Genomic DNA, 25926 nt, shown 5'->3' with positions numbered 1-25926 from the left:
AGAAGGCCTATGATGAAGCCATGCACATAGGGCAGAAGAAGTTCTTTCATCATATCCTCTCCCTGGGTTGTCTGCACTGTGGCTGTCCATAGATACTTATAATCAACTCCCACACTTCAACAGTGTTTGAAGTAACTTATCCAATGCAGGAATAATTTAGCTATCTTGGTAGGTCTAAATCATTATGTATTTTTCAACCGAAACAAATCGGTACCTTGTTCAAATAGTGAAGAGCCAAATATATCACTGTAAAGTGAAGGAGACATTTGTGTATATGTTATATGATCGTTTGATGGCTTAATTACGTTAATACTTAGCACCTGTACTGTTTGTTACATGCCACACAATTATTTGGGTTTGGATTTTTGCTTCAGTGCAGTATGTGTGCTTCTATATGTGACTATCGTCATCTGGAGGAATACTTTAACAAATACTGGAAATGTTATGTATTTTCCATTTTTATTATAAAAGCTGCAGAAACTTAATATTTATATGACGTTATGCTGCATTAGAACAGTTATCTGTATCTTTATAACTGGCTAAAATGATGGTAGTTGTAATGTGTTAAATAACACAACTTGTCCTTTCAAAAGCTGTTGGACATGTAATGTATTAATTATAATAGTTTTTAAAGCCTTATAAATACACTATTATGTATTATGAATATATTAATAATGCATAAACATGGTCTTTGTGTGTAGTTATACCTTCAAACCATTGTGATTTGAGGGGAAACATTTTTTCTCTGCCAATATTATATGTAAATACTTCAACAGCATTTTGTTCATATCAACACAACAAAATGTGTATGCAAGTTCAAACACAATGTTATTGATTTTATTTCAACAAACAGATGTGTAAGAATGTAACATCTTTAAATGACTGAAGGAAAAGCAGCGGCAAACATACGTTTTAAGCCTTGACTTTAAAGAACTGGGTTGGAGCACACCTCAGGTATTCTGGACGTTTATTCCAGATTTGCGATGCATAAAAAGAGTTGAATACAGAACACACTTCATCGATATTTGGAGGTTTTACATGCCCTACATCAGTTATTTTACAAATCATATATAAAACAGGCATGAAAATCCCTCACCTTTCGGCGAAATTCGCCGTTTTGAAACCAAAATAGGTGACCTACGTGGATCGTGTAGATCCGAAACATTTTTGTTTTTGGGAGGGGGGGTCAACTGTCCGCCGTTTCTGAGATTGGAGTGGGACAAGGAAAAAAAAAACTGAGGTCGTGATCATCTTCGCAATAGAAGATCTTTGACTGTCGAGTCTTGGCCAATCAGCGTTAAGATGTCTACAGCGGCTTCATTCCCCTCCCACCAATTTTTTAATGGCAAGCTAGTCAGATAGCTAACGTTGTTGGAGAGACATCGAGTGAGATTACTGGCAGCGGAGAGTCCGTGGCAGCGTGTGGCGTCAGACAGGAGAGCGGCGATCAGCGGCGGCTCAGTTCTACCTACCGACACCTGACTACATATAAGTTCTACCTACCGACACCTGACTACATATAAGTTCTACCTACCGACACCTCACTACATATAAGGAGAGGACAATGGAAATTTTATCCAACTTTTTATTTTAATAAAAAAAAACGAAATGAGTTTCCTCCGTAGGGTGGCCGGGCTACTGTTTATATTTAAGGGTCTAAGATCTACGTGTAGGAAAAAGTGTATCCTCTAGTTAATTATAATCCATAGAGTTATGCGGTTGTAATCACTGTCACACAGAGAGAGGTGTGCATGAAATTCGCCGTTTTGAAGCCAAAATAGGTGACCTACGTGAATCGTGTAGATTCGATGAGAATTTTTTTGTCGGGGGATATTTATATTCAGTGAACTGCGAACAGGTGCGCGTGCCAGAGGGGAGCGCGAGTGCATGGAAATATTAACGCGAAGGACCTTGCATCACCAGTGCAGACCACCATCAGAAGCATCTGGCAGTGCTCAGCAGGCCAAGAAACAGACTGCTGAAGAAGAGAAAAGGGCGAGGCTGAGACATGTGGCAAAACAGCGAAAGCGGGCGATGGAGACACTGGTGGCTCAGGCAAAGAAGAAAAAATAATCTGGTTCTGAGAGTATTACGAACTGTAAATTGTTATCTTTGCCAATAAAATGTATTACAATCTGAATTACATTGTATTGGCTATCAATCATGATGGCTATCAATCATGATGGAAGAGTAGACACAAGTTACAGCATGTCCACCATCTCTTGTGGGGGTTATGCATTAAGCCATTTGTGGTGCCCTTACCATATTGTGCCTCATATACTGTACATGTTAGACCCAGTGACAGGCTGGCATGAAATGGCTTGCATAATACTTAGTAAGGAGGCCATAATATTTTGTGACTCATGCCTGAAGTTAAGTTTCTCCATCTCTCCCCAGGTTGGCAAACAAAGCATCTCAAAATGCATCAGATTGATGCTTTAAAATATGGAATATTTACATTTTTCTTACGGGGGAGCATGCCCCGGACCCCAAACTATGATCATTATGGGTTTTAATTTAAAACCCATAATGATCATAGTTTGTCAGCTTCTCGACGAGTCACTGTTTGAGTGATATATTCATTTTGAATGTTCCTCTAAATTTAATGTGCAGTTACTCCTTTCTCCAGCAGAGGGAGGTATCTGTATACTTAATAAAGAGCGTATGGCAAGGTAAGTGGCAAATTACCTGTATGAAACATACTACAAACTTAATAAAGCATAATGCAAATTTAACACAAACATTTCAACTTAAGACCACTCTTAAAGTATGTTAAACATTCTATTCTATTCAATATTTTTTGTATAGCCCAAAATTATAAATTTGCCTCAGATGGTTGAGATGATGGCAGTTTAAGGTTTGTATTTGAAGTCATAAATACTGGCAAAAATGAATTGCAAGCATGTTTTCTGTTGCTTTTTACCCTAAATTCCATTGCCACATTTGTCTCAAGCAGGTATGTGTTATATATTTTAACAAGATGAACGCTCCACCTATCCCACACACACAGACAAACCTGAGGCCACTGAGCTGCGTTTTCAATATTCTGCATTGCATGGTAGGCTGGCAGAGAGAGCCATTCACTGGAGTGTTCACCTTTCATTATCATGTCCTCTTTACTTGACAGTCTATATAAATGGGAACCATCCAGAAAGGACATGAACTCAAAGAATGCATTCCTTGTCAGCCCATGCTGGTTGCTCTCGCAACCTCTATTTATTTTGTTGTCCAGAAAATCTCATGCCTTTAGACACAGATTGCTGCTTGATTGTTGGTGTCAGACAGGTGGCACCTTTCAAGTTGTATTAATGTGGCCAAACTGAGTCAGAGATCAACCAATACAGCCTTCTTCTGTCTTTCAAATAAAGAATATTGAGAGGTTCTTCTATAACCTTCAGAGCATTAATAGCACAGCAAACACGCATGTGCTATGTAAAGATATAGTGGAGTGACATCTAGTCACTCTCCCGCTGTGTGTGTTGTAATCTGAGTTTCTCTGTGCTTTGTTTACAGAGCTGGGCCAGCCATGCTGCCTTTTGGTCGTGCATGTTAGTGCATGAGAGCGTGCTCCACCTGTTTGCCATGGTATTTTGACATGCCATTAATGGTGCACGGGTTTTGAATCTTCATGACTATGGTTGCTCCCTGATATTTGTGGGTTTGACTGAAACACCTGAATGGAGTGAGTTTTAGCATCACCATGTTAGCATGAGGCTGTTTGCATTTAGCTCAAAGCACTGTTGTGCATACAAGTGCAGCCTCAGCACCTATAGTTAGACTTGCAGTTTAAGTTGGATATTCAACAAACATCATTAAATCCGGACACAACAGGATCTTCTTATTCAGTCCAAATGTTGGAAGTGAATGCACCTCCTTGAGCTTGAGTTAAACAGCTGGAGGCTGAAGGTATACCATCAATGTATTAAAAAATATAAAACCAATGTTTTTTTTTCTATACATTCATTTTTCACCCAAAAGGAAGATAAAAAGAAGTCACATCATTATTTTAAATACATAATCAGTAAATGGTGACATAGTCTCATGTTTAGTCAACGATAGTCCAATAATGACATAGGCCTATTAATGATATCTGATGGCACTCTCAGGTTATTAAATAATTAAAAAGGCTGTTTAGTTTGGGACATTTGCTATTGATGAGAGAATATTTGTTCATGAGATATTTGGTGTGGCCATGGGAAATGAAGGCCTGTCTCTTTGCAGATGCCAGTTGTCTCAAGTCGTTCAAAGACAGACTCTAATTAAGGCGCAGTTAAATGTTCTTTACTTCAACTGTTGAGCTTTTTGCCTTTCAGTTTGATTGTGTTGTTCACATCTCGTGGACCTTTTCCTCCCTAATCTGTATTCAGAGTCCGGCTTGCTTTCACTCTCTCTCTCTCTCTCTCTCTCTCTCTCTCTCTCTCTCTCTCTCTCTCTCTCTCTCTCTCTCTCTTTCTCTCTTTCTCTCTTCATCCATAGCTAGAAATGATTCCTTTTACTAGCCCCTTAACCCATGACTGTTATTTTTCAGCCCAGGATTATGCAAAACTGACCTTCTATTGTGAACAGTTATTGCTCTCGCTGTCCCTCGATTAGAGGAGGTGATGTAGGACACAGCAGCCGAATTAAAAGACTGTTCATTCATTATCTGGATGCGATGTGCTCTTCTTTTCTCTGAATTACAACCGGAATCTTACACAATAATCTATGCCGGGATTCCCTGTGGATTGGAGTGATGGGAGACTGTGTGTGTGCTTAAATGTGTTGGGTTCCCTGGTGTAATTATTGTTGAGACTCTGTCAAGGATTTTTAGAAAAAAAGAGGATGTGTGACTTTGAGTGTTAGTCATTCTTCATGGAGGTTTGGCTGTTGGTTTCATCAAAATGTAATAGCCCCCAAGAGTCTGCAGATGGCCTCAAACACTTAATCAATGTACGTCCTGCACACAGACTCCTGTCCTGATAGTAAAAACCCAGCCTCAACTGTGTCCGCTTCTAACTACCGAGTAACAAGTGGCACTCGTGATTGTCACAATTTAGTAGCTATCTTTTTGTTGTTGTTGTTGAAGAGTGTTTAACCGAGAGAGCTCAATACAAGCCTTCTTTCATGGTTATCAGGGTGTGACTGCTTTTACAGAAACCTGGTCAGCTCCTCTTAGTACTTGTAGGGCTAATTGAATATTCAGAAGGGACCTTGTGTGTGTGTGTGTGTGTGTGTGTGTGTGTGTGTGTGTGTGTGTGTGTGTGTGTGTGTGTGTGTGTGTGTGTGTGTGTTGTGTTGTCTCAGGGGATTGTTTAAATTCTGCTAACAGACACAAAAACCCCTGTGTCAGGCATGCTGCTGAGACTGCAATCCACTGCTGGCATTCACTCTAAAAGGGTCTGTTTCTTCATTTGACCTCTGTGAATTAACCGTGACTCTATCCCCAGGATCGTGCCCGACCGCAGAGTGAACTCCAATTTTACATATGCATATGGCACACCGCAGCTGTCAATTTATGCTAATGTACTTTTGAATTAGCCATGAAAAACAATTAATTTTCCGAGCAGGTTGATGAGGAGTTTTCACAAGGAGCTTAATCACTATCTTTTGTGCCAGAACACTTGCTGACTATGTGGCTGTGAAGGGAGACACGGACAGAATTCAAAGAATGTCCAATTGAGATTAGGAAACATTCTCTTGCCTGCTTAATATACTTTACACACACCTGATCTGTTGCCATGTAAAGATGGACCCTTGTGATTTATTGGAGTTAGTAGCCTAATAATTAGACCAGTAATTCTAAGTAGACAATTCTTGGAAGTAACACAGACTCACACATTTTCCATTGTAAATTTAAAATACACAAGTTTGGGAACAATTGAAAGCAGTGGCAAATATGACACTGATTAGACCTTCAATGAACTCGTGTATTATGTATGGCCTAATATTTAAGTAAAACCTAAAAACTAAACAAATGTTGTAACAGGTTTTCCACCAATATTATGTTTTTCACTATATTATATAATATTATGTTTTTATGGTTTTTTTTTGTGTTGGGCTGTGCTATAAATATACAACAAATACTATTACAATCTAACTACTCCCATATAATAAAGCATGAATGTATGATTTAGGAAATGAACAATGGTGGCAAGTTATATGTGGATTTGAATGTCCAAAAAATGTCCTTGTAAAATATAGGCCAGTATGGTTGTGAGAAGCTACAATCTCAAATAGTGCCCCAAAGACATCGTGTTCAAGAGAAAACACAGCGGTTATATTCTGGGCTGCTAAATCACATGGTATGTCTGAAACCACACTATCTAACAGCTACCAATCTGTGTACTATTTTTCACTCACCCCTTCTGTCACCTGTCTCTCACTTGCTGTCCTTGGGGAGTTAAAGTTCCCTTTGGCTTGAAAACCTCTCCAATCTTTTTTCATCTGCTCAACTAATTTCCAGTAGGGCGGGCGGTAAGATAGAACTGGCAGAGCTCTCTGCACTGCAGATGTTGAAGCAACTGCTCTCCAGTTATCTGGCCCGGCAGTCTGAGAGACAATTTCAGCGGACAGTCTGTACATTTACAGTGTTTTACTGTATTTGTGATGGTGTACTTTTCTCAGCAGTCTTATATACACCACATCAAATGATGCTGGTCAGGATACCTGTACTTTGGCAGCTGTCTGTTCTGATTTCTGTCCAAATTGTTGTTTGGAAGAGCGTAATATATATATATATATATATATATATATATATATATGTATTTTTTTTTTTTTAAATGGATTTAGAGAAGCTGGGAGAGCAATAAAAGCGCTTGCTGTCTCTTGGGTTTGGGTTGTCAAAAGGCCCCACAGGACAAACAGTGTTGAAACATCTGTGTGCATTCCATCACTATTATATGGTGTGAACTATCCAAAATGTACCATCTGGGCTTTTGCTCCCCTTCATGAACTATAACACTATCTTGTGCTATTCCCACAGTTTTCTTTTTATTTTATTTTTTTCTTCTTCTGGTGTGGACAAACTTTGTTAATTGAATTTCTCATTTCATGTTTGTTTAAACCAAGTATGCATGACTATTTAGCTGATATATATGTCTATTTGTTGTAAACTGTAAAGTACAAGGGTGCTAAAGTTGTTTAGTTTTAGTTTTAACATGATCATTTCCTTACTTTAACCAAGTAGCTAACCAGAGCCAATACCATGGTGACAGATTAGAAAAAAGTATCCTATGAATTGTTTTTGTCTCAGTCATTTGTAGTTGGCAAACGATCTGTTCTGCCAGGCCAAAAGTATATATGCTATATCAATATATTATATATGTTGTTTTGGAAGGCATGAACAAACATTGTAGCCATGGTCAGCTTGTACGGCACAGTAAGTATTTTGCCTCCAGAGTGGGTTGTGTGGTGGAAATCTGGTGGATTACTGTATAACACAAAACAGGAAGCAGGCTGTTTCCAGAACAAAGACGGCGAATGTTTTCAGAGGGTTTCTGAATGGCAGATGGTGGATCAAGTGAAAGCCAATACAGAAATCATTTTAATATATTTCCTTAAAAAAATAGAACGAATACTTTGAAGTGAAGATCCTCATTAAAGTAAATTAGTCCCGAATGTTATAGACTATTGCTATGATGACTTGGAGGCAACCATCTACCTCAACCGCCGTTTCATATGTAGGTACTGTTGAAACACTAGCGTTATTAACAACCTATACATGGTTACCACAGTACATCACATTTTCTGTTCTGTTTCACACTTTTATAAGAATACTGTATAGACTCCTCACCCATCCACACCTTACTGTTTCTGTTATATTTGACTGACATGTTCGATCAAAGACAGAACACTTTGTTGCATTGTGTTTCGAAATACATTTTTATAGAAACATGTATTTATTTTCAGAAAAACAATGAAGAGAGAAGATCGCAGCTGAGTCTTTTCAGCCCATTCTTATGTTTTATAATGGCAACAAGACACATTGGCGTGCACTTATCTCACTTAAGGCATTTCACTGCTAGAGTTATGTTCAATCAAAGAGATGCAAAGCTTTCGTTTTAGTTCTTAACATAAGTCATTTTCTCTCAAAGAACACAAACTGGATGAAGTCCGCTTGAAGAAAAACACCAAATTTGGTTTCTTAATTTTTCCACATTCACGAACAATAATCTATGATAATTTCACATTGACACAGAGATCATATTAAGGAATGCCTCACTGATTTTATTGTTTGCTGGAGTGATAAATAGATTGAGAAGCACGTTGTTGCTCATAGTGCTTATAGCTGCTTTATTTTAATCTCTGTCTTTGCCGCTCTTGCTCATCAATGCTGAGCACTGCCTGGCGAGCTTGTGGAGGAGAGTTGTGAAGCCAGGTCACCTCAGGCAACATGACCCATTCAAGTCCATACTGTCTATGGCTGTATAGCTCTAACAGTAACTTAAGTTACGTCATTGCATTGTCAATCTGTGGTGCTGCCTTGGTCAGGTTGACAGGTGTTGCACCATGCACCATTCACTGGTACTAAAACAGAGTATTAATCCTTAAACCAGCATAAGAAGTGAGTTCTTTGACACTTGCCTTGATCTTGGACCAACTGTGTGGGGATCTATCTCATCATCTGACATTTTCCCCTTGTCTTTCTGCACACCATATGAAATGTTTGATACAAAGGTCTCTCGGAAATAAATCTGTGGCAGGATAGATTTACTGACAGATCAAATGACACATTGATTTTCTCTGAAGATCCCAACTGAGAGAAGAAAGACACAAGCCTCTCAGCAGTGTCTCATTAATTAATAAATTGTCTCAAAGGGGAAAAGAAGTGGTCTTGTAACGCTGCGTCTTAAGTGCTGTTGCGGGCACTGCCGGTGAGAAGCAGAAGACCTCAGTCATTTCTAAAACCACTCTTCAATTACCAGCTATAATTAAGCAACATTTTGACAATAGGACATTGCTCAAGAAATGTACATCTTTGATGTAGTGATCTGAATAACTCAAATTACATATCATCATGATGCATTATGTGGTCTCTTGGAAGCAGGTATTTAAAATAACCACAAACGGTCACTGATGTAATCCTACACAATTCTACATGTACATGTGTATTGCTGAAGACATGTACTACCATTTGCAGTAATCTTCTTTCCTCAGTCACAGTACAAATATAGGTTTACAGTTCCACTGTGGCCAAAGATGAATCATATCATTTGTCATCAAAGAGTGAATCTCCTCTGAGCTACTATAGATTGACGTTTCTCCTAACTATTCTGTCTGAATTAGCATAATATTTCAGCTCCATCCTTTGCAAGTTTACAAAGTAAAGCTGCGAGCAATTATCTGTCACCATCTTCAGTCTGGAGAATTGATGGGTTGACCCCACTTGTCTGAACATCACAACTTGACACTCATACTCGTGCAGGCGATGTCAAATGAGACAGCTGGGACTAACTCTGGATGACACACGCCACTGACTGCTGCTAAAGATGTACCATTTGTCAGAAATAAACTAATATTTCCTTTCAGCCGCAGGTCTCTGTAACACTACATTTCATAATTGCCCCAAGGCAGTTCTGAATGTCGATGGGAAAGATCTCCTGTGGTACCATCACACTGGCATGCCCTTTGTCCTAGATGTAAGAAGCCTTTCTGCTAATCCAAAGAGTGCTTGTGGAATCTGGTCGAGATTAACTGTTTGTTGACAATTTCGACAAGAAACTTGACGATGCTGCCAGACTAAATTCTGAAAGGACTGACGTGATTGCCCACCAGAGACAGTCATCACAGTGCATTGGGCCACACTTTGTCAGCACTACAGTAAAGTTCTACCTGGCCAGCCTTACTGGCACAATCCTATACTCTTTTCAGAACATACCAGAACATATACTGCTCTCTTTACACAGTTGACTTGAAGTGTGTTATGCATGCAATTCATTGTAAAAGTATAGAAGAAAAAGAAGAAGTATATACATGAGTGGGAGTACGTGGTGTTTGAGAAGCTTATTGATGAATTAGTGGGTGGATTGTATTCCAGGCATATTTAAAGCTGCATAAGTGCATCTGTAATGTTATTTTTTTTTCAGGGTGACTGTGTTTTCCACATTAAAGAAGATTTCCACCACAAGCATGTAGCTGCTCATCAAACATAAGAGCATAATTTGAGTTAATATTCAGCGACAGGAATTGAACACTATTGGAATCTACCGAACGCGTTTTGCATCTCTTACGAGGCCTATCTATTCACCTGCAAATGAACAGCCTCTGTCTTAACCTCCATCCTCCCAGTACAAGTCATACAGGCTTTGAATTAATGAGCTGTAACCACTGTGGTAGCGCCATCTCGGTAATGGAGCGTGAACTGAGCAAGTTCACATCATCTCACTGTAACTGAGCAAAAGAGCCCAGAGAAACCGTTTGTAAATGAAGATGGATGTGGATTCTAGTTTGGGATAGGCACATGTATTGGTACACCAGGCTATATAACAAGATCCTTAATTACAATTAAATTCTAGGTAAAGGGTGAACAGTTTTATTTTACAGGGTGATGACACTAGAAGTACAGTACTTACATGTCCACTTATTATTATTATTACTAACTATTTAATTAAATTCAATTTATTTTGGATAGCCCACAATTACAAAGCCCCCATAAGGCTTTACAATCTTTCCACAAACGACATCATCAAGGTTCTATGCTCTGATCTCAGGGTTCTATTTTCTGATCTCAGGGTTTTATGCTCTAAACTCAGAGTTCTATGCTCTGATCTCAAGGTTATATTTTCTGATCTCAGGGTGCTATGGTCTGAGCTCAGGGTTCTATGTTCTGATTTTAGGGTTCTATGCTCTGACCTCTGGGTTCTCTGATCTCAGTGTTCTTTGCTCTGGCCCTCAGGGTTCTCTGATCTCAGGGTTCTATGCTCATATCTCAAGGTTCTATGTTCTGATCTCAGGGTTCTATGCCTCTGACGTCAGGGTTCTAAGTTCTGATCTCAGGGTTCTATGCTCTGATCTCAAGGTTCTATGCTCTGACCTCAGGGTTCTATGCTCTGACCTCAGGTTTCTCTGATCTCAGGGTTCTATGCTCCAATCTCAAGGTTCTCTGCTCTGATCTCAAGGTCCTCTGCTCTGATCTCAGGGTTCTATGCTCCGACCTCAGGTTTTAATGCTCTGATCTCATGGTTCTATGCTCTGATCTCAGGGAAGAAACCTTCGGGAGAGAAACAGAGGAGGATCCCTCTCTCCGCATGGACATACGTGCAATAGATGTCATGACCAATGCATATGACCGAAATTATTTATATAATGAGAACAGAGTCTTTGTGCTTTCTTGCTCTAAGACTCCGGAAAAGGAGCAAAGTTTGTAATGTCTATTAATGGTGCATTACTCATAAGGAAATAGAGAAGGTTTCAGCAGGGCTATGGCAGGAGGCAGGACCCAGGAGGCAGGAGTCAGGACCAGGGTCCAGATATAACCACGATCCATGGAAACCTGTGAGGCGAAAAAATGCAAAGACTCCGGAGAAGAAGTAGAGTTAATAATGTGCATTGATGGGACATTAATTCATACAAAAGGAGATAGAGAAGAGGAAAGAGGAGCTCAGCGTATCCTAAGAGGTCCCCCAGCAGTGTAGGCCTATAGCAGCATATCTAGGGGCTGGACCAGGGCAAACCTAAGCCAGCTCTAACAATAAGTCTGAGTCAGCACATAACCAGCACACATAACCAGCTTTTATGCTGGGTAACAACACATATCCTCATCTCCATTCCATAATTTACAGATGACTATACTTTGTTACAATCGCTGGACCAAACCTCCAGCACAGCCACAAGTTAATGATGTGATATGTTAGGTTACTGCTGTTCCATGGCACAAAACCTCACTTTCCAAAATGGCCAGGCATGATGTTGTTAGAAATTTCCATTAAGGTGTTCAAGGCTACCTCAATAGATCTCTGCTCTGACCCATTGATTCTCTTCTTTAATTAGCTGGTTTACTGGCTGGCTTATTTATTTCAATTACAGGCCACTGTAAACTGCCAGAAATCTGTCGATTGCTGACGCAATTACTTGGCTACAGATGGAAGTCGATTAATGTACCATTTACGGTTTAATTCCATTATCTTCTTGCCCTTGAATTACAATCATTTTGTCTTTGACTGCACCAGCATGGATTTCACTTATAGTATGATCCAAACCCTTTCTTCTTCCAGTTATGTTAATTTACAACTAATTTGCAAAAGCAGTGTGTTTTATAGTTCCATATGAATTACTTTTTTAATGCCCACAATACCTGAACCAGGTGGTTCAGTTGGCTAAAGATAACACAATGTCATTGCTCACTCTAAGGGGTTAACTTTGTGAGCTAAGGTAATTGACTTTCAATGCAACCTAGAGTGGCCATTACAATGTACAGTGCTTATATTGAACACCATGACACTATCAGGTTTGCAAGGGATTTATTTTTGCAATCTTACAATCAATTGGTTTCCCAATACCACAGCACAGTTCAGGATGACAGTAAAACGTTTAATCTTAATCTCGCTTTTTTTGAAATACGTAGACAAAGACATTTGGTTCTTGTCCCTTTACTTTTTCTTCATGCTCGAAAAAGTTTGTGACTTTCAAATAAAACATCATCAAATTAAAATGTTTGACCATAGATAAGCTCAGAGGCTAATAGTGTTTCAAACTTGTCAAGAATATCAAGGATTCCTTAAGGTTTTCCCCCCACATCCAACTCTCATTCATTCAAAGGGTTTTTCATTTTTGTTGCAAGCAGTTTGATGTTTGAAATTGAATGTATTCTTGATGAGGGAAGCTGGGAATTGGCTCACTGTCAGATCAGCACTATTATCTGCCTTTTAGGTTTGAAGCAAATTAGACTTGGGGTCCCCAAGGTGCCTGGACCCTTCCATACTGGCAGTGTTGAATTCTCAGAGCGTGTCACATCCTTGATGGAAATTCACTTTAATCAGAAGAAGATTCACAGCCACTCTGGACTTGTTCACAGCTTTTTCATTTGTTTCAGGGCGTGTCAGATAGAACATTTTCACCTGAAACTAAGAAACGCTCAATTAAATACTGTATTAAATTGACCAGTTAAAAAAAAAAGGTTATCTTTAGCCATCACATCCAATGCGACATGTGTCCAAAAGTAAAGTAGAAATATGTCAAAGATGCAGACACAATTGGTATGTGATATATAGTAAAAAACTAAATGGGTGCAATTCATACAGCAAAACTTTCTTAGTACATACATTGGAAACACTACACACATTAATTAAATCCAAAATGTGTAGTTGGCTATTCACTGAGGATGGCAACTGATTTGTTTTGTGTTTATTCTGAGAAGCCAAAACAGTTTGATGCAGTGCCATGGTTTTATATACAAAATGCTCTTGCTGGTGCATGTGTGAAATACGCAACCAACTTTTCTGTGGTGGCCTTTGTTGGGGCACAGAAAAGCAGACACTGTTTTTTTATATATATATATTTCTTGCAAAGGAAAGAGAGATGCTGTCTTCTGAGATAATACACTGAGGATATCCCTGGTGAGATGGCTTTGAAAATGTAAATATATCGTACGAGTTGAATTTCAATACGGAAGAGCATGCTGTGATTTTATTAATAGAAGGGGCTGTAGAAAGTGTTCATTTACATCATTCTGGTGCAATTTTTCTTGTTGATTGATTTTTTTCAGAAAGAAGCAACATATTCTAGTGCCCAGTTGAAGTTAGTTCACAGGTAGTCAAATAACAATGGTAATAACAGAAATAAACAAACGCCTGCAATAGGTTGACCTTGATTGTTAGGCTGATTTTGTGTGAGATGCATGAATCTAAAGTGCAAGTAAAGACATTTTAGTTTTTTAATCTCTACCTTGGAGCTTGATGGAAGAAATTAACCCCAACCACCTAAACAGACACTAACACACACCCTCATACATTAACATGTATACATACTGTTTCCAACTTTTTTCTTCCCTCTGCTTTTTCATAAACATGCCTGCACACACAACAAAGCAAATAAACGCATAAAACTATTGCTGAGTTTTCTTGGGCATTTTGGTAACAGCTCGGTTTGGATCTCGGTGCGCCTTCTCTGTTCCCATCCATCTTGTCTTATCTGTGTTTATAAGCCATCAGGTGTGTTGTGTCTTACCGATTCCCACAGGTAATTTGACTTGCATTGTATTTTCAGAACATCTTCCAGGCACACAGAATAGTCCAAATCATTATGGTTTCTGGCAGATACAGCACAGAGCTAGCAAAGGATTAAACCAGAGAGGAGCCAATAAGTGTCAGGATTTGGTTTGTTTGTCCCAGTTGTGTTGTTTACAACCCCCTGTGCTATAGTCTGCTCAGCCCAGCACAACAGACCTCAGACATCATGTGGCGCCGGACTCCAGGAGCTTTGTCAAGCCTATCTCTGCTCTCTTTTGCAGGCTCTGTGTGTCTGCTATTGGAGAGTGATTGACCACTAGCCTTAGATTGAAATTGATTGCATAAGGGCTATAACAATGAAAGACTGTTGGTATTCTGGCAGTGGCAGGAGGAGTGTCAAAGGATGGGAAGCCGCTGTCACATGAACAACTGGGTTCTATATTAACGTATTGTCTAGTAGTCAGATTCCTAAGGTCGGCGTAGGCCTTTGATCCAAGAGATACAGTGTTTCTAATTGGGTTGTATTGATCCATACTGCTCCTGTTCGTGACGGCACAGTCGTGATGAATGTCAGTCTGCCATGCTGAATGTAAAACGAAGTAACCAGCCAATCATTGCCTCAAGTTGAGCTGGGTTGTTGAGGGATGTGCGGCGCCAGCTTTAAGGCATTTAAACAAGAATGCAGCAGAAAAGACATACTTACCAGTTTTGGATTAGTGTTGTTGGAAGATTTTAAACCAGTTCAGAATCCAGTATCTGTTTGTATTACCCTAATGAGAAACACATCCTTGCAATGTACTTTTTCAATCATCAAAAACCATTAAATTAAATGAAATAATTCTCTATTGAGTAAATTCCTTGATGGATGCATCTTCATGAAAAAGCAATTGCAGCTGCTTCAATGGGAAGGACTGTTCACAAATTAGACCAATTACCATCCTTTATCAAATTCTCACATCAATTGTATTGATCTGCCACTTTAAATGAACGATACAGTCATCTGATAATAGCAAATACATGTTCTAATCATATTGATCAATATCTTCTAATAGTATCAGGTATTTAAACAAAAGGCTCCATGGTTTGTTGGAAATGTTTGTTGTTTTATGGTCTGAGAGAGATTTTCTATTCACTATGAAATTAAATATATTTAAGTAAGCCCATAATGCTCAGCAGATGAATAAGTGTCAAAGAGAAGAAAAGAATCAACATAATCTCGCCTTGAAGCCCATTGGTTTTATGTTGCCTTTATTATTGACATTTATGTATGACTATAGACTTAAACAAGCAGCATTTTAGACATGTTTGGCATTTATTTTAGTTGCTCCGAGCAATTGACATTAAGTAATTAGTCAGCTCAGCGCACATCTTTGTAAATTCATCTGACATTCATAACAAGCACTGCAGTAGTAAACAAATGCACAACATGTTTTGCATCATTTCTGATTTTCAGAGATCCATTCCATTGACTTTGACATAGGCTTCATCTAAGAGTATCTGCCACTGATTCATTATGCTGCATTAGATGCCCTGGGAGGAGGGAAGGGGCACATCTTAAAGGATTGCACAGCATATTAAATCTGTCTTGCTGAACATCAGTAGAATGAAGAAATCACATGAAGATCCAAATGCAGATACAAAATAACAAGTCGCCAGTTAAAAACGAATGACTTTTAACTTGCATGCAATCCTCGGAAATGGAGAATATAATTGCAATAAGCGATACGATAAAAACATATATTCTTAAAGCAGGTTAATGTAATGTCACTGACTATACAAGTGGATGATGATATTGGGGGATTTGTGTAACTTTGTGACCTGCAAGATTTTAAAACGGTTTCTCTGCAATCAGTCTCTTGCATGTGAAGCTAATTAGAAAGCAACCGCAGAAAACTTGTCAGATGCATGTTCCTCTGATGTCTGGGTATGTTTTTATGAGGTAACGAGAGTAATTGCAAGAAGTAAACTAATTTACTCATCATTAAATGAAATAATCAATAAGTAATACATATTGATATATTGGCAAATTCTGCAGCAATATAATGAAAAGTTCCTAACTATGCTCAGCTTAGTGTTTGTACATGAAACGAGCCATGTTCTTTCAACACACATAACATAAACGAGCCACGACTAGACCGGTGCTACCAGGTCCATCAGACTGCAGATGAATCACTGAAATGGTCACGTCGAATGACAGCACACTTATCTTTATGTGCTAATCTACCCAGTTTTAATGCTTTACCGGGGCTGTTTGCTAGTGTTTGCAGGGTCTGTCAGGTAGAATTCCTCTCCTCACAGAAGTCCACGTTCAAATTAGACTGCAATCCAATGTTAGGAGAAGGCCAATTAATTTCCAAGTCAGCAGGTCCCAGGGGGGAAGGACTTTGGCCTTCACTTTATACAGGATTGGAAAGAATAATGATTTAAAGCTGTGCATTTTGTAAGCGAGCTAATTCCATTTTTGCTTTTGAAGTTCACAAACCACAGTACATTTTGATTTGGATGGTATTACCTGAATAATCCATACACACAGGATGTATCATGGAGAACGAGTGTTTTTTGTTGTTGCTGTATTTGCATACTGTAACTGTTCATTGTTTGTCATTATATTAATAGATTCATGTATCATACTCGTTCCAAGAGATGCCCCAAAGACATGTTTGTTTCCAACGCAATGAACAACTGCAGAGGTGAGGAAGAATGAGTGAAGAAAACATCTTCAGAGTCTTTCCGCCTCGGGCTCGTGGAGAACGGTTGGGACCTCTCTGGTCATACTTTACAGAAGACGGAGAGGAGTGCTGATGCATAGACGCACAACGTTATCACACGGGCCTTCATTTTTTTGCACTCTCGTACCTCTAAGGTGTGGGTAAGAATGTGATTTAATTAGACTCATAAGAAGTGAGAATCATTTACTCTTTTGGAATTAATTAACACTTTACGGTGAACAAGTATCACCAGAAGTGCATGTATATATAACAAATGCTATACAAAATACAAAAAGAAGGATTATGTTTCTTATACGGTGTTATAGTGAGAAGAGCAACTTGTTGTGCAACAGTTTCATCCCAGCAGTGAAGAGAAACAGCCCCACTGTACAATACCATCATGCTTTACAGTACTTACTGTCTTCTTATGAGTTGGGATCTGCTGGTTTTAGAAAACCATCCTTAGTTTGTTACAAGTTTAATTGGAAGTTCACATTACCACAAAGCCCAAAAAGTGGAGAATAAACTAGCTTGACGCAGTAAGTAGTTTATTTCTAAGGTTTTCAGTTATATTTAATCATCATTGTATCCATATTAAAGACCTTACAGGCAAGTGAGAAAAGAATCATGATAATCCATTTCTAAATTGAACCTGAATAGTTTTCTCTCCTGTGTTTATGACCAGGTAAAAAGGGATGTGAGGATACTCCTTTTTTTGTTTGATTGTTGTTTTAAATAATACTAAATGTGTTCATGTTTTCTTCCAGTAAACTTGCCTACACACAATATATGTACCGTGTCTTTATAGTGCATGGAAAATTAATCTAGCAACACTTTGTTTGTGTTGTTTCACAGATGAAAAGAAATAAGGAACATAGAACAATTGTCCAGGAAACCTTTTTTTCACCATCTGTTCTTAAGTCAAAGACAAAACAACTCTTGAATCACAAAATTAATCACAAAATGAATCACCGGACATTTTTTTCTTACTTTCCTCTCAGGTCTTCTATAGCAGTGATTGTCAACCACTATGCCGCGGCCCACCAGTTTGCCGTGACAGATCGTCAGGTGTGCCGTGAGAAAATTTCCAATTTCACTTAATTGGTCCAAAAAAATATTATTTAGCTGCCGCAAATAATTTTCCATTGTTGAGCGTCTGAGCCTGCAATATAGTGGCTGGCCTAGTAGTTTCCTATAGAACAGGTCTGCACCTTGTTCTGCTATTAAACAAACTAAACGGCCGTATGTTATTGATCGTACACGACAGCTTGTAATTTCTGGGTCGCGTCTACAACTCTTTCCGCCCCGATGCGATGCACACAGGAGAGCACACAGTGGACAGAGAGAGCGGCGAAAAATATGTCACGTGCTTTTCACAATGGGATTTGCTGCTTTAAGCTATCACTATTTTAAGCTATGAGCTCTCATGTTTAAAGCCCAACAGTTAAGGTATTTGTAGGTCAAGACAAACATCCAACAGGCTGCAGCCTGGCGCTCCATCAATGACGTTTCTGAGGCTCTGGAAATATTCTTCCAAAAGCCCGAAAAACACACTCAAGTGACAACGCCTGCTCACTTTGTGGTCATCATTAAAATAAATGAACACTATGTTTCCTTTAAGTCAGTATTTATCAAACTGGGGCGTATTACAGGTGGGGCGCAAGAGGAAATGCTGATTTTACTGTACGCCGTTAATAGGTCACATGTACGACTCGCCGATTCTTGTCATTTCGCCAAAAGCCGATCTTTATGAGATCTCCGTGAGGTTGTCTTTTCTGCTGTTGCGTCGCTCAACATGGAGCGTGAATTGAGAACGGCTGTATCAAATCTACCTCGTTTTAAAAAGAGTTGTAGAGGAAAGCAGCTCACTGCAGCCACTATTAATGATACAACGTTATGCTCACACATCTGCACTCATTCTGTTTTGCAAAAAAATAGCTTGTTGTTTTCCACAATAAGCTATTTAGTTGTAACTAAACATTAGTTATTTTTTGCACGGATGTAACTTTATTTTAATTTTTCTAACAAAGTGATAACACATTTGTTTTTGTCTGATGGAGCAATTTGGTTTAATTGAAAGTGATTTCAATGTTCTATTATTTATAAAAGCACAGATGGAGTCACTAGTACTGTGAAGTATTACTTTGTAGTACTGTGAGGTGCCACGATGTAGTATGTCCGTCAGTCGCTCCCCCCCCTAAAGCTGTAAACCTAGGGGAAACACTGAATACTGTGACATTCTGTAACTTTTTGGGTTGTTGGTGTGCCGCGGGATTTTGTAGAAAATGTGCTGCGGCTCAAAAAAGGTTGAAAAACACTGTTCTATAGCAGCCATCATGGAGGAACAACCTGAAACTCAATCAAGAGATTTCATCGGATTAGTTTTAGTTTTCAGATTCAATTTTCAATTCTTTCAGAAACATAATAGTTAAATGTCTTTGTCCAAATACAAACTTTTTTTGGAATAAAATCATAAACAATAATGAAAAACATAAATGCATGACAATGGCAGATTATTACTGTCGTTTGAATCTGAACAGTAAAATATGCTAGAAGGAAACCCTCAGTGAAAGTAGAGTTTAAACTCATTTAATTAAAATCACTCGATTGGATTATAGGTGACAGAAATTAGCTCTCCGTTTGTTGTTGAACGTGTTAGTCACATTCAAATATGATCACGATCTGCAATTAAAAGATGTGTGTAAAAGGGAGGTGTTTTTAGTTTAGAATATAATATCTCAACAGGAAGCTCCTCAGCTTTACAAGGTGATTCAACTCTCTCATTAATATCTTTAAAGACAATGTTAACTTACACTCACATCACTTGCACTTTCTCTGGCACTTTACTTTCATCTCGGAATCTTCAAATGACAAATCCAAGGCTTTCGGGGCATCACTCAGGTCTTCAACTTAAATTGACAGTTCAACTTTATTCAGTTCGAGCACTGAAACTGAAACTGAAACTAAAACTAAAACTCAATTTCAACTGCCATTTGAGCTTCTTTTAGTATTTGTTCTGTTTCTCAAAGCACATGGAAAGATTTTTGTTTTCAAGTTCTGCTTGCATGGTATCTATTTTCTTCTGAAAACAACAACAACATAATTTGCCGTCAGTGAGTATTGACGATGTTAAATACGTCACTGATTACACTGTTTATTTGCATTGAATTTTAGACACAGTTGTGGGATGGAATAAGAATACATGTGTGAAAACATATTAAATTTGTGTGGCATATTACACCTGAAATTGATTGTTTATTATGAAGGAGAGGTCTTATGCGCCTTGGCAGCCAAAGTAAACTGTCTAATTACTTTGATTATTAATTTAACTTCATTGAAGTCAGTGTTTGTGAATCTCCCTCAGTGGGTCCTCTGCTGAAACACAGCATCTTGTTTCACTGGGAGTGGATTAAAAGTTCCTGTCCTCTGAGCATCTGTTCAGTGCAGCAGGAGTTGTTATGTCTCCCCACAGCTTCAGACAACTCATGCAAATGCCTCTTTTCACATCACAGAGTTATTTAAATAGGGACACAGTTAAGGAAGCATGAACAATTTTAAGTGCTAAAAAATGCAACTAAAAAAAGACATAAAATTAGAAGTTGTAAGAAACGTACCATTATTTCCCAGTTTATAAATGGTCAGAGCCCCCTAGTGAGTGCTGGGTTGGTTTGACAGGTTGAGAAGTTCATTGAATTAAATAGTTAAAAGTAAGTGATTTGAAACCGACTGCTCAGAGATTATCAGCTTGAAGTGAGTTGGTCTTTCACTTGAAGTGCTTCAGAGGGAGAATAAAAGATTTCCAAGACACTTTTCTTTAAAATGTCCTTTTTATTGTATATCAGTAGGGGTGTTTAGGAGGTTTGTGTGGTTCAATGTACAAACACTTTAGGTTGGAGATTACCAATACATAAAATTGTTTATGACTACAGTTGTTCATTGATCTTTTTTTTATCACCTATGGATCATCTCTGGGCTCAACAATACAATATTTGTAATTGAGCACATCATGACTTTTTAATTAGACAGTAGCAATGGCAAGGATAACAAGGGAACAACGCTAACTATACTGTATCAGAATATCCCCACATTTCTTTATACATTACAATGGTTCAAGGCTTACTGACCAAACACAAATATATCCTTCATGTGCTGCTCTCTTGGGTACAGACAACATTAATAATTAAACACGTTACATCTGCAGTTTCAGGCATTCATGCAAATAGATTTACTATCCCCGCTCACTCCCACAGCCGTCCTCTTCATCGTGGGCTTTCACCTGTGCTATGCACAAGCTTTTGTTGATTGACTGGAATAGTGTTGTGGACATAGAAAAGGAGTAGAATGGACGTTCCCATTCAAATCAGCATAGCAGGATGGCCAGAGTGGCGGACATTTTTTATTCAGCCTACCATTTACATTGTGACCATAAGGGCTGATTTCCAAATAAACTAAACCGACTTATGGCAAGAAGCACACTCACTGATGTGAGGTTTATGCTGTAGGCCACTTAACAAGTAGTGGAGTAGTAACGTTCTAAAAAAATAAAGAGCCAGAGTAATTAAGTAAAATGTAAAAGTGTAACGCTTCGTCCATGCACTGTTTTAACAGAGTAGGAAAGCACTTTGCTATCACCAAATGAGTAGCAACTTTGTTCAGCTCATTTTCTGGAACCATTGCAGCATGTAAGCATGATGGAATTATGACTAGTCAGCGAGCTAGTTTGCTAATTCCACCCTGCTTTTTTGATACACTGGTTACTGAAAATGGGTTGAACACTAGACCTCATGTACCTTGTACTATTTGCACGACTGCAACCGCAACCAGACTACCCTGCATATTTTTAAATGACTTCTACCTGACTGCTGCAACATTTTCAAATTGACATCAATTGAAATCATGTCACACTAGAAAATAAAGCAATGAGCAAAGATTAATGTAACTGTAACTGTGCGACCACACTGGGATTTTACTTGGTTTACTCTCTCGGAGTCACATAACTCAACTCTCAAACAATCACTTGTCGATGTAAATAGAACAGCTTATGATAACGTGTGAGTCACTTTAAATTGGTTGACAAACTGCCGTTAGGGTTATATACTGTAAGTTAACGTCAATTTCAATGTCTTGTGTGTGCCTTTGTCTGATAATATGTTCTTCATTGCAACTAATAAAATGTGACCTGTTCGATGTTTCCTGCATTGACAAGTGGTCGTCAATGGTAGTTTAGTCACCTCGATGGCTGCAGTATTTAGTTGTTTGGCCAAGAACTGTTTGTGGTTTTGTCACGATGATAAAACTCCAGTCTTCTTTTGGAGGAGTGCTGGTTATGACCAGCTGGAACGAGACCCCATGATAAACTCAAAACAAACAGGGGGCACTACGTCTCTCGGGCTGGTCTGGGTGTGCATGGGAATCCCAAAAGAGCTGGAGGAAAAACATGTTTTGGCGCAATATATGTGAAAAAAGAATATCCATACATTGTATTACAAATGGTGAGCTCCAATGGCAGACCATGTGCATCACACACACTAGAGAAATCCTTCCTGCGGCACTTTTTAAGTCTCGTTAGGCGACTCGGCAGCTATCTTAACTGAAACTTTCCCATGAAATTACAAATTACAAATTTAGGATGAAACTGTCCCTTGGGTTTTAAAGTTGGATATGTTAATTATCTGTGACATGTCCAGGTCAAAAAGTCTCACTAAAAGAAAAGCAGAAATTTCTTGACAGAGCTGTATGGTAGAGACTAACCAATGTCAGCAAGTTAGACTTTATTTGTACCATAGATTGTTTCAATAATAGTATTCAACAACTCTATTTTGTATATTTGCAATGATATGCACATGGCCACACACTCCAATCATCCTTCTAGAGAGAAAGAGTGCATGTGTTTTCTGACTAAAACTCAGGAGAAGGAAACTGCTCCTGTGGTCAATGCATAGATTGCAGCAACATGAACGCTTAAGGTATATTCAAACATTTTACAGTAACGAGTTAAAGAAATTACCTCATAAAAGCAGTGGATTTGGATATTTGATCAAAAGTCTCTGGTGCCACTACTACAGACTTTAAAGATCCTTTCAAAATGTGGCTTACATTACCAATAGGAACACTGCTGCACAGTAATGGCCGCCATGCTAATCCACTGTTGATCTACCCTCGGATCAAGCTGTTCCAAAATCAATGAAGCCATGAAGGCTTGCCTTCTGGTCTTCATCACATCTTTTACATTCTCTATTGATACAGTTTGATACCGTGTAACTGGTGTTTCAGATGAATGTGTCATGAAACTGTCAGCATTGTCAGCATTTACATTTTCTGAAATCTGTATAATCCCCACTAAATAGGCCAAATAAATTATGTGCATGTGTTTCAAATCTTGTTTAGAAACAGAACATGAAGACAACTACATTTGCATTGCACAAAAAAATATGTTGTTAAAACAAATCCTCGAATATTATACTGTACATATCAAATGTAGTTGTATTATAGTCAGTAACATTCCCCCCAAAACAAGCGGAGTGTTTTTTTTAGATTTCCTAATAGTAAGAAGTCCATGTAGGCTGTAGGCATTATGTACTACACAGTTTACATATCTCTATCCCGTCTCTTAAAACCGAACCGAATTGATTTCTTATTATCCGACATCCCATTTCAGTTCAGTGCATGTTTTTTTGCTTTTATATTTATTTCTACTACATCTCTGTTTGTAGGTGCCGACATGCAGCCCCAGCTCAAACGAAAGAGGCTGGAGTCCACTCCATATTTTGTGTCCCGCTTTGCCTCTCCAGTGCATCTGATGTGCACACAGAGCGCTCCCCAGCACACACACACACGGCATTTCCCACTTCAACACAACGACCAGGGGCTTCGTCTGCTCAACGAAGTTGAGACAACACGGCTGGAGACGCATCGCCTGGATTCATGTGGCGCCTCCACGTTCGCAGTTCTCTTTTCCTGTGGCGCTGGGGGACTTTTTTCATTATCAGTTGCGAAAGAAAACCCCGTTTTTCTTTTTGGGAAATGTGTTGGTAGACACTAATAGTTGAGTTGCAACCAATAAACGCTCGAATCATTAAGTACCTGCAGATCTACTGCAGGGGAGTTTTTTTTTTTTTTTTTAACCAGCAAGGATACTGCAGAGCACCTTCAACAATACGGATCTTCACAGAAGTGAAACAATGCTCAGACTAGAGACCATCATTTGCACTTTTTCTGTGCTGTCTGTTGCAGCACGAGCAGATTTTAAGGCACGGAACTGCAGCGAGGTGCAGGAGGCTTGTATCGGGAAAGGCTTCAGCTTCGCACATGTTCCTCTCCAGGAGATCCCAGGTAAGGCTGCCCTGAGTGCGACCCGTCCATTGAGCTTACGACCTGACACAGAGAGCACAGGATGTTGTGTAGTACACGCGTCTGTATTTAATGTTGAGCTCTTGATGGCAAAAGTCAAAATAACCCACATATTCAATTGCAACTCATTTATGATGCGAAGTATTTCCTCCAGTATCGGGTCCTTGCTTGGGCGCTTCAGGGGGTAGCCTGTCTCAACCACCTGTCACTCACCAAGTTGCTGCGAGTTTTATTGACCAAAGTTTTAGTCCTAAACTTTATATAGGCTCCTCAATTACTAAACTAGTCCTAATTGACCCGACTGGATGCTAAACAGCTGGCGCAGTCTCCTGAATCTCCTGCACCCAGCTTGAATCCTTGAAGTGACACCCATCTTCTAAAACGCCTGCAGGACCCATCTTTCTGGTAATGTGAGCTGGTTCACTGATTATGTATTCATGCTGCGAAATCAGCCAGCATCAATACTCAACGTGCAGAGAGTCCCCCAGGCAGCTGTGCTGGGTAAGATCTGTGTCCAGTGAAGGTATGCGACTGTGCTAAACCAAGCAGAGATAATGAATGACCAACTGTGCAGACTAGCTCCTGTCCCACGAACATGAAGTGTTAAGGTGAGGTGGAACTTGCATAAATATGAGTCAACTGGACCTACATAATGTCAGACACTATACGACATTTTGGAGTGGACATTTGAGTACCTTACATAATGGATGTCATTCATTAAATGGACAGAGATAGTACTGTACATGCAAAATATACAGGTTAAATTATGTTTAGTGGCTGCCAGGTTTTGGAAACTCGTAACATAAAAAATAAAAAAATCTAAACGCGTATTTTTCTGTAAATGGATATAAATACATTCTGTTTTAGCAGTTGATCATTTTAATGAATTGCTCATGTAAATTCAAAAACAATGTTTTTCCGCAGTCATATTTTCTATATTACTAAATTAATTATTAAATAGTATTCAGTGATTTAACATCAAAGTCAAATCCACGTCCAACAACTCAGCATGTTATTATGTCTGCATCTGTAGAAAAGTAATTAGGAATGAAAGGTGTTCCTCCCCCCCATTATCCCATCTGAGTTGTCTCTTCAGGTCGTCATTGTTGTGCTTCAGGGCCAATCATTCTCTCTATAAAGCAGGGAATCTGGCACAAGTAAAAGGCTGCATATTTGATAAGAGGCACACCTGTTCAGAGATGGGTTGAATACCTAACTGATTAAATCCTTTGGATCCATGTCCCTGACATCACAACTAATCTGCCAAATGAGTGCAAAATACAATCTCTCTCATCTCTGAGCGTTGTCACCCTGAGTAAACGTCTTTTGATATGGTCTTTGAATGAGTCATAACCTTACGTGTCTGCCGGAGAGACAACGCATTATCAACGCCTCAGCAAATTCACACAGTGATTGGCATGCCCTTCAGGCTCGCCTCTCACTCATGCAAACAATAATCAAGCTAAGCCAAAGTAGAGGTGGAAATACCCTTTTATTTTAAAGTTAATTTTAAAGCATTACATCTTCTGATGAAAAGGTATCAGAAGCAGGAATACATTTTTATTGTTAAACTCTGGAGATTAATGTTGTAAAGATGATTTTAATTATATTGATTTTGTCTATGTTTTGATAAATCGGGCATTAGCTGCTTTGAATTATCATTTAAGTATATATTTTAGTCCACTCAATACTTATTTAAATACTTACACTAAAGTACACAATTG

At 38.9% G+C, this 25926-nt stretch overlaps 1 protein-coding gene across 1 annotated transcript in view; it reads left to right on the top strand.

The window, feature by feature from the left end:
• Positions 1-24033: 24033 nt before the first annotated feature.
• gpc6b (glypican 6b) overlaps positions 24034-25926 on the top strand; it is a gene marked incomplete at both ends in the record, with an annotated part of 70792 nt that continues 68899 nt past the window's right edge. Inside the window, one exon of the mRNA XM_079231441.1 lies at positions 24034-24184. Coding sequence (XP_079087567.1) covers positions 24034-24184 — 151 coding nt within the window. The remainder of the gene's footprint in view (positions 24185-25926) is intronic.

This window comes from Taurulus bubalis (genome assembly GCF_910589615.1).
Source record: "Taurulus bubalis genome assembly, chromosome: 15".
Taxonomy (NCBI): Eukaryota; Metazoa; Chordata; class Actinopteri; order Perciformes; family Cottidae; genus Taurulus; species Taurulus bubalis.
Note: the sequence above shows the minus strand (reverse complement) of the source record. Positions and strands in the feature narration are given on the sequence as shown.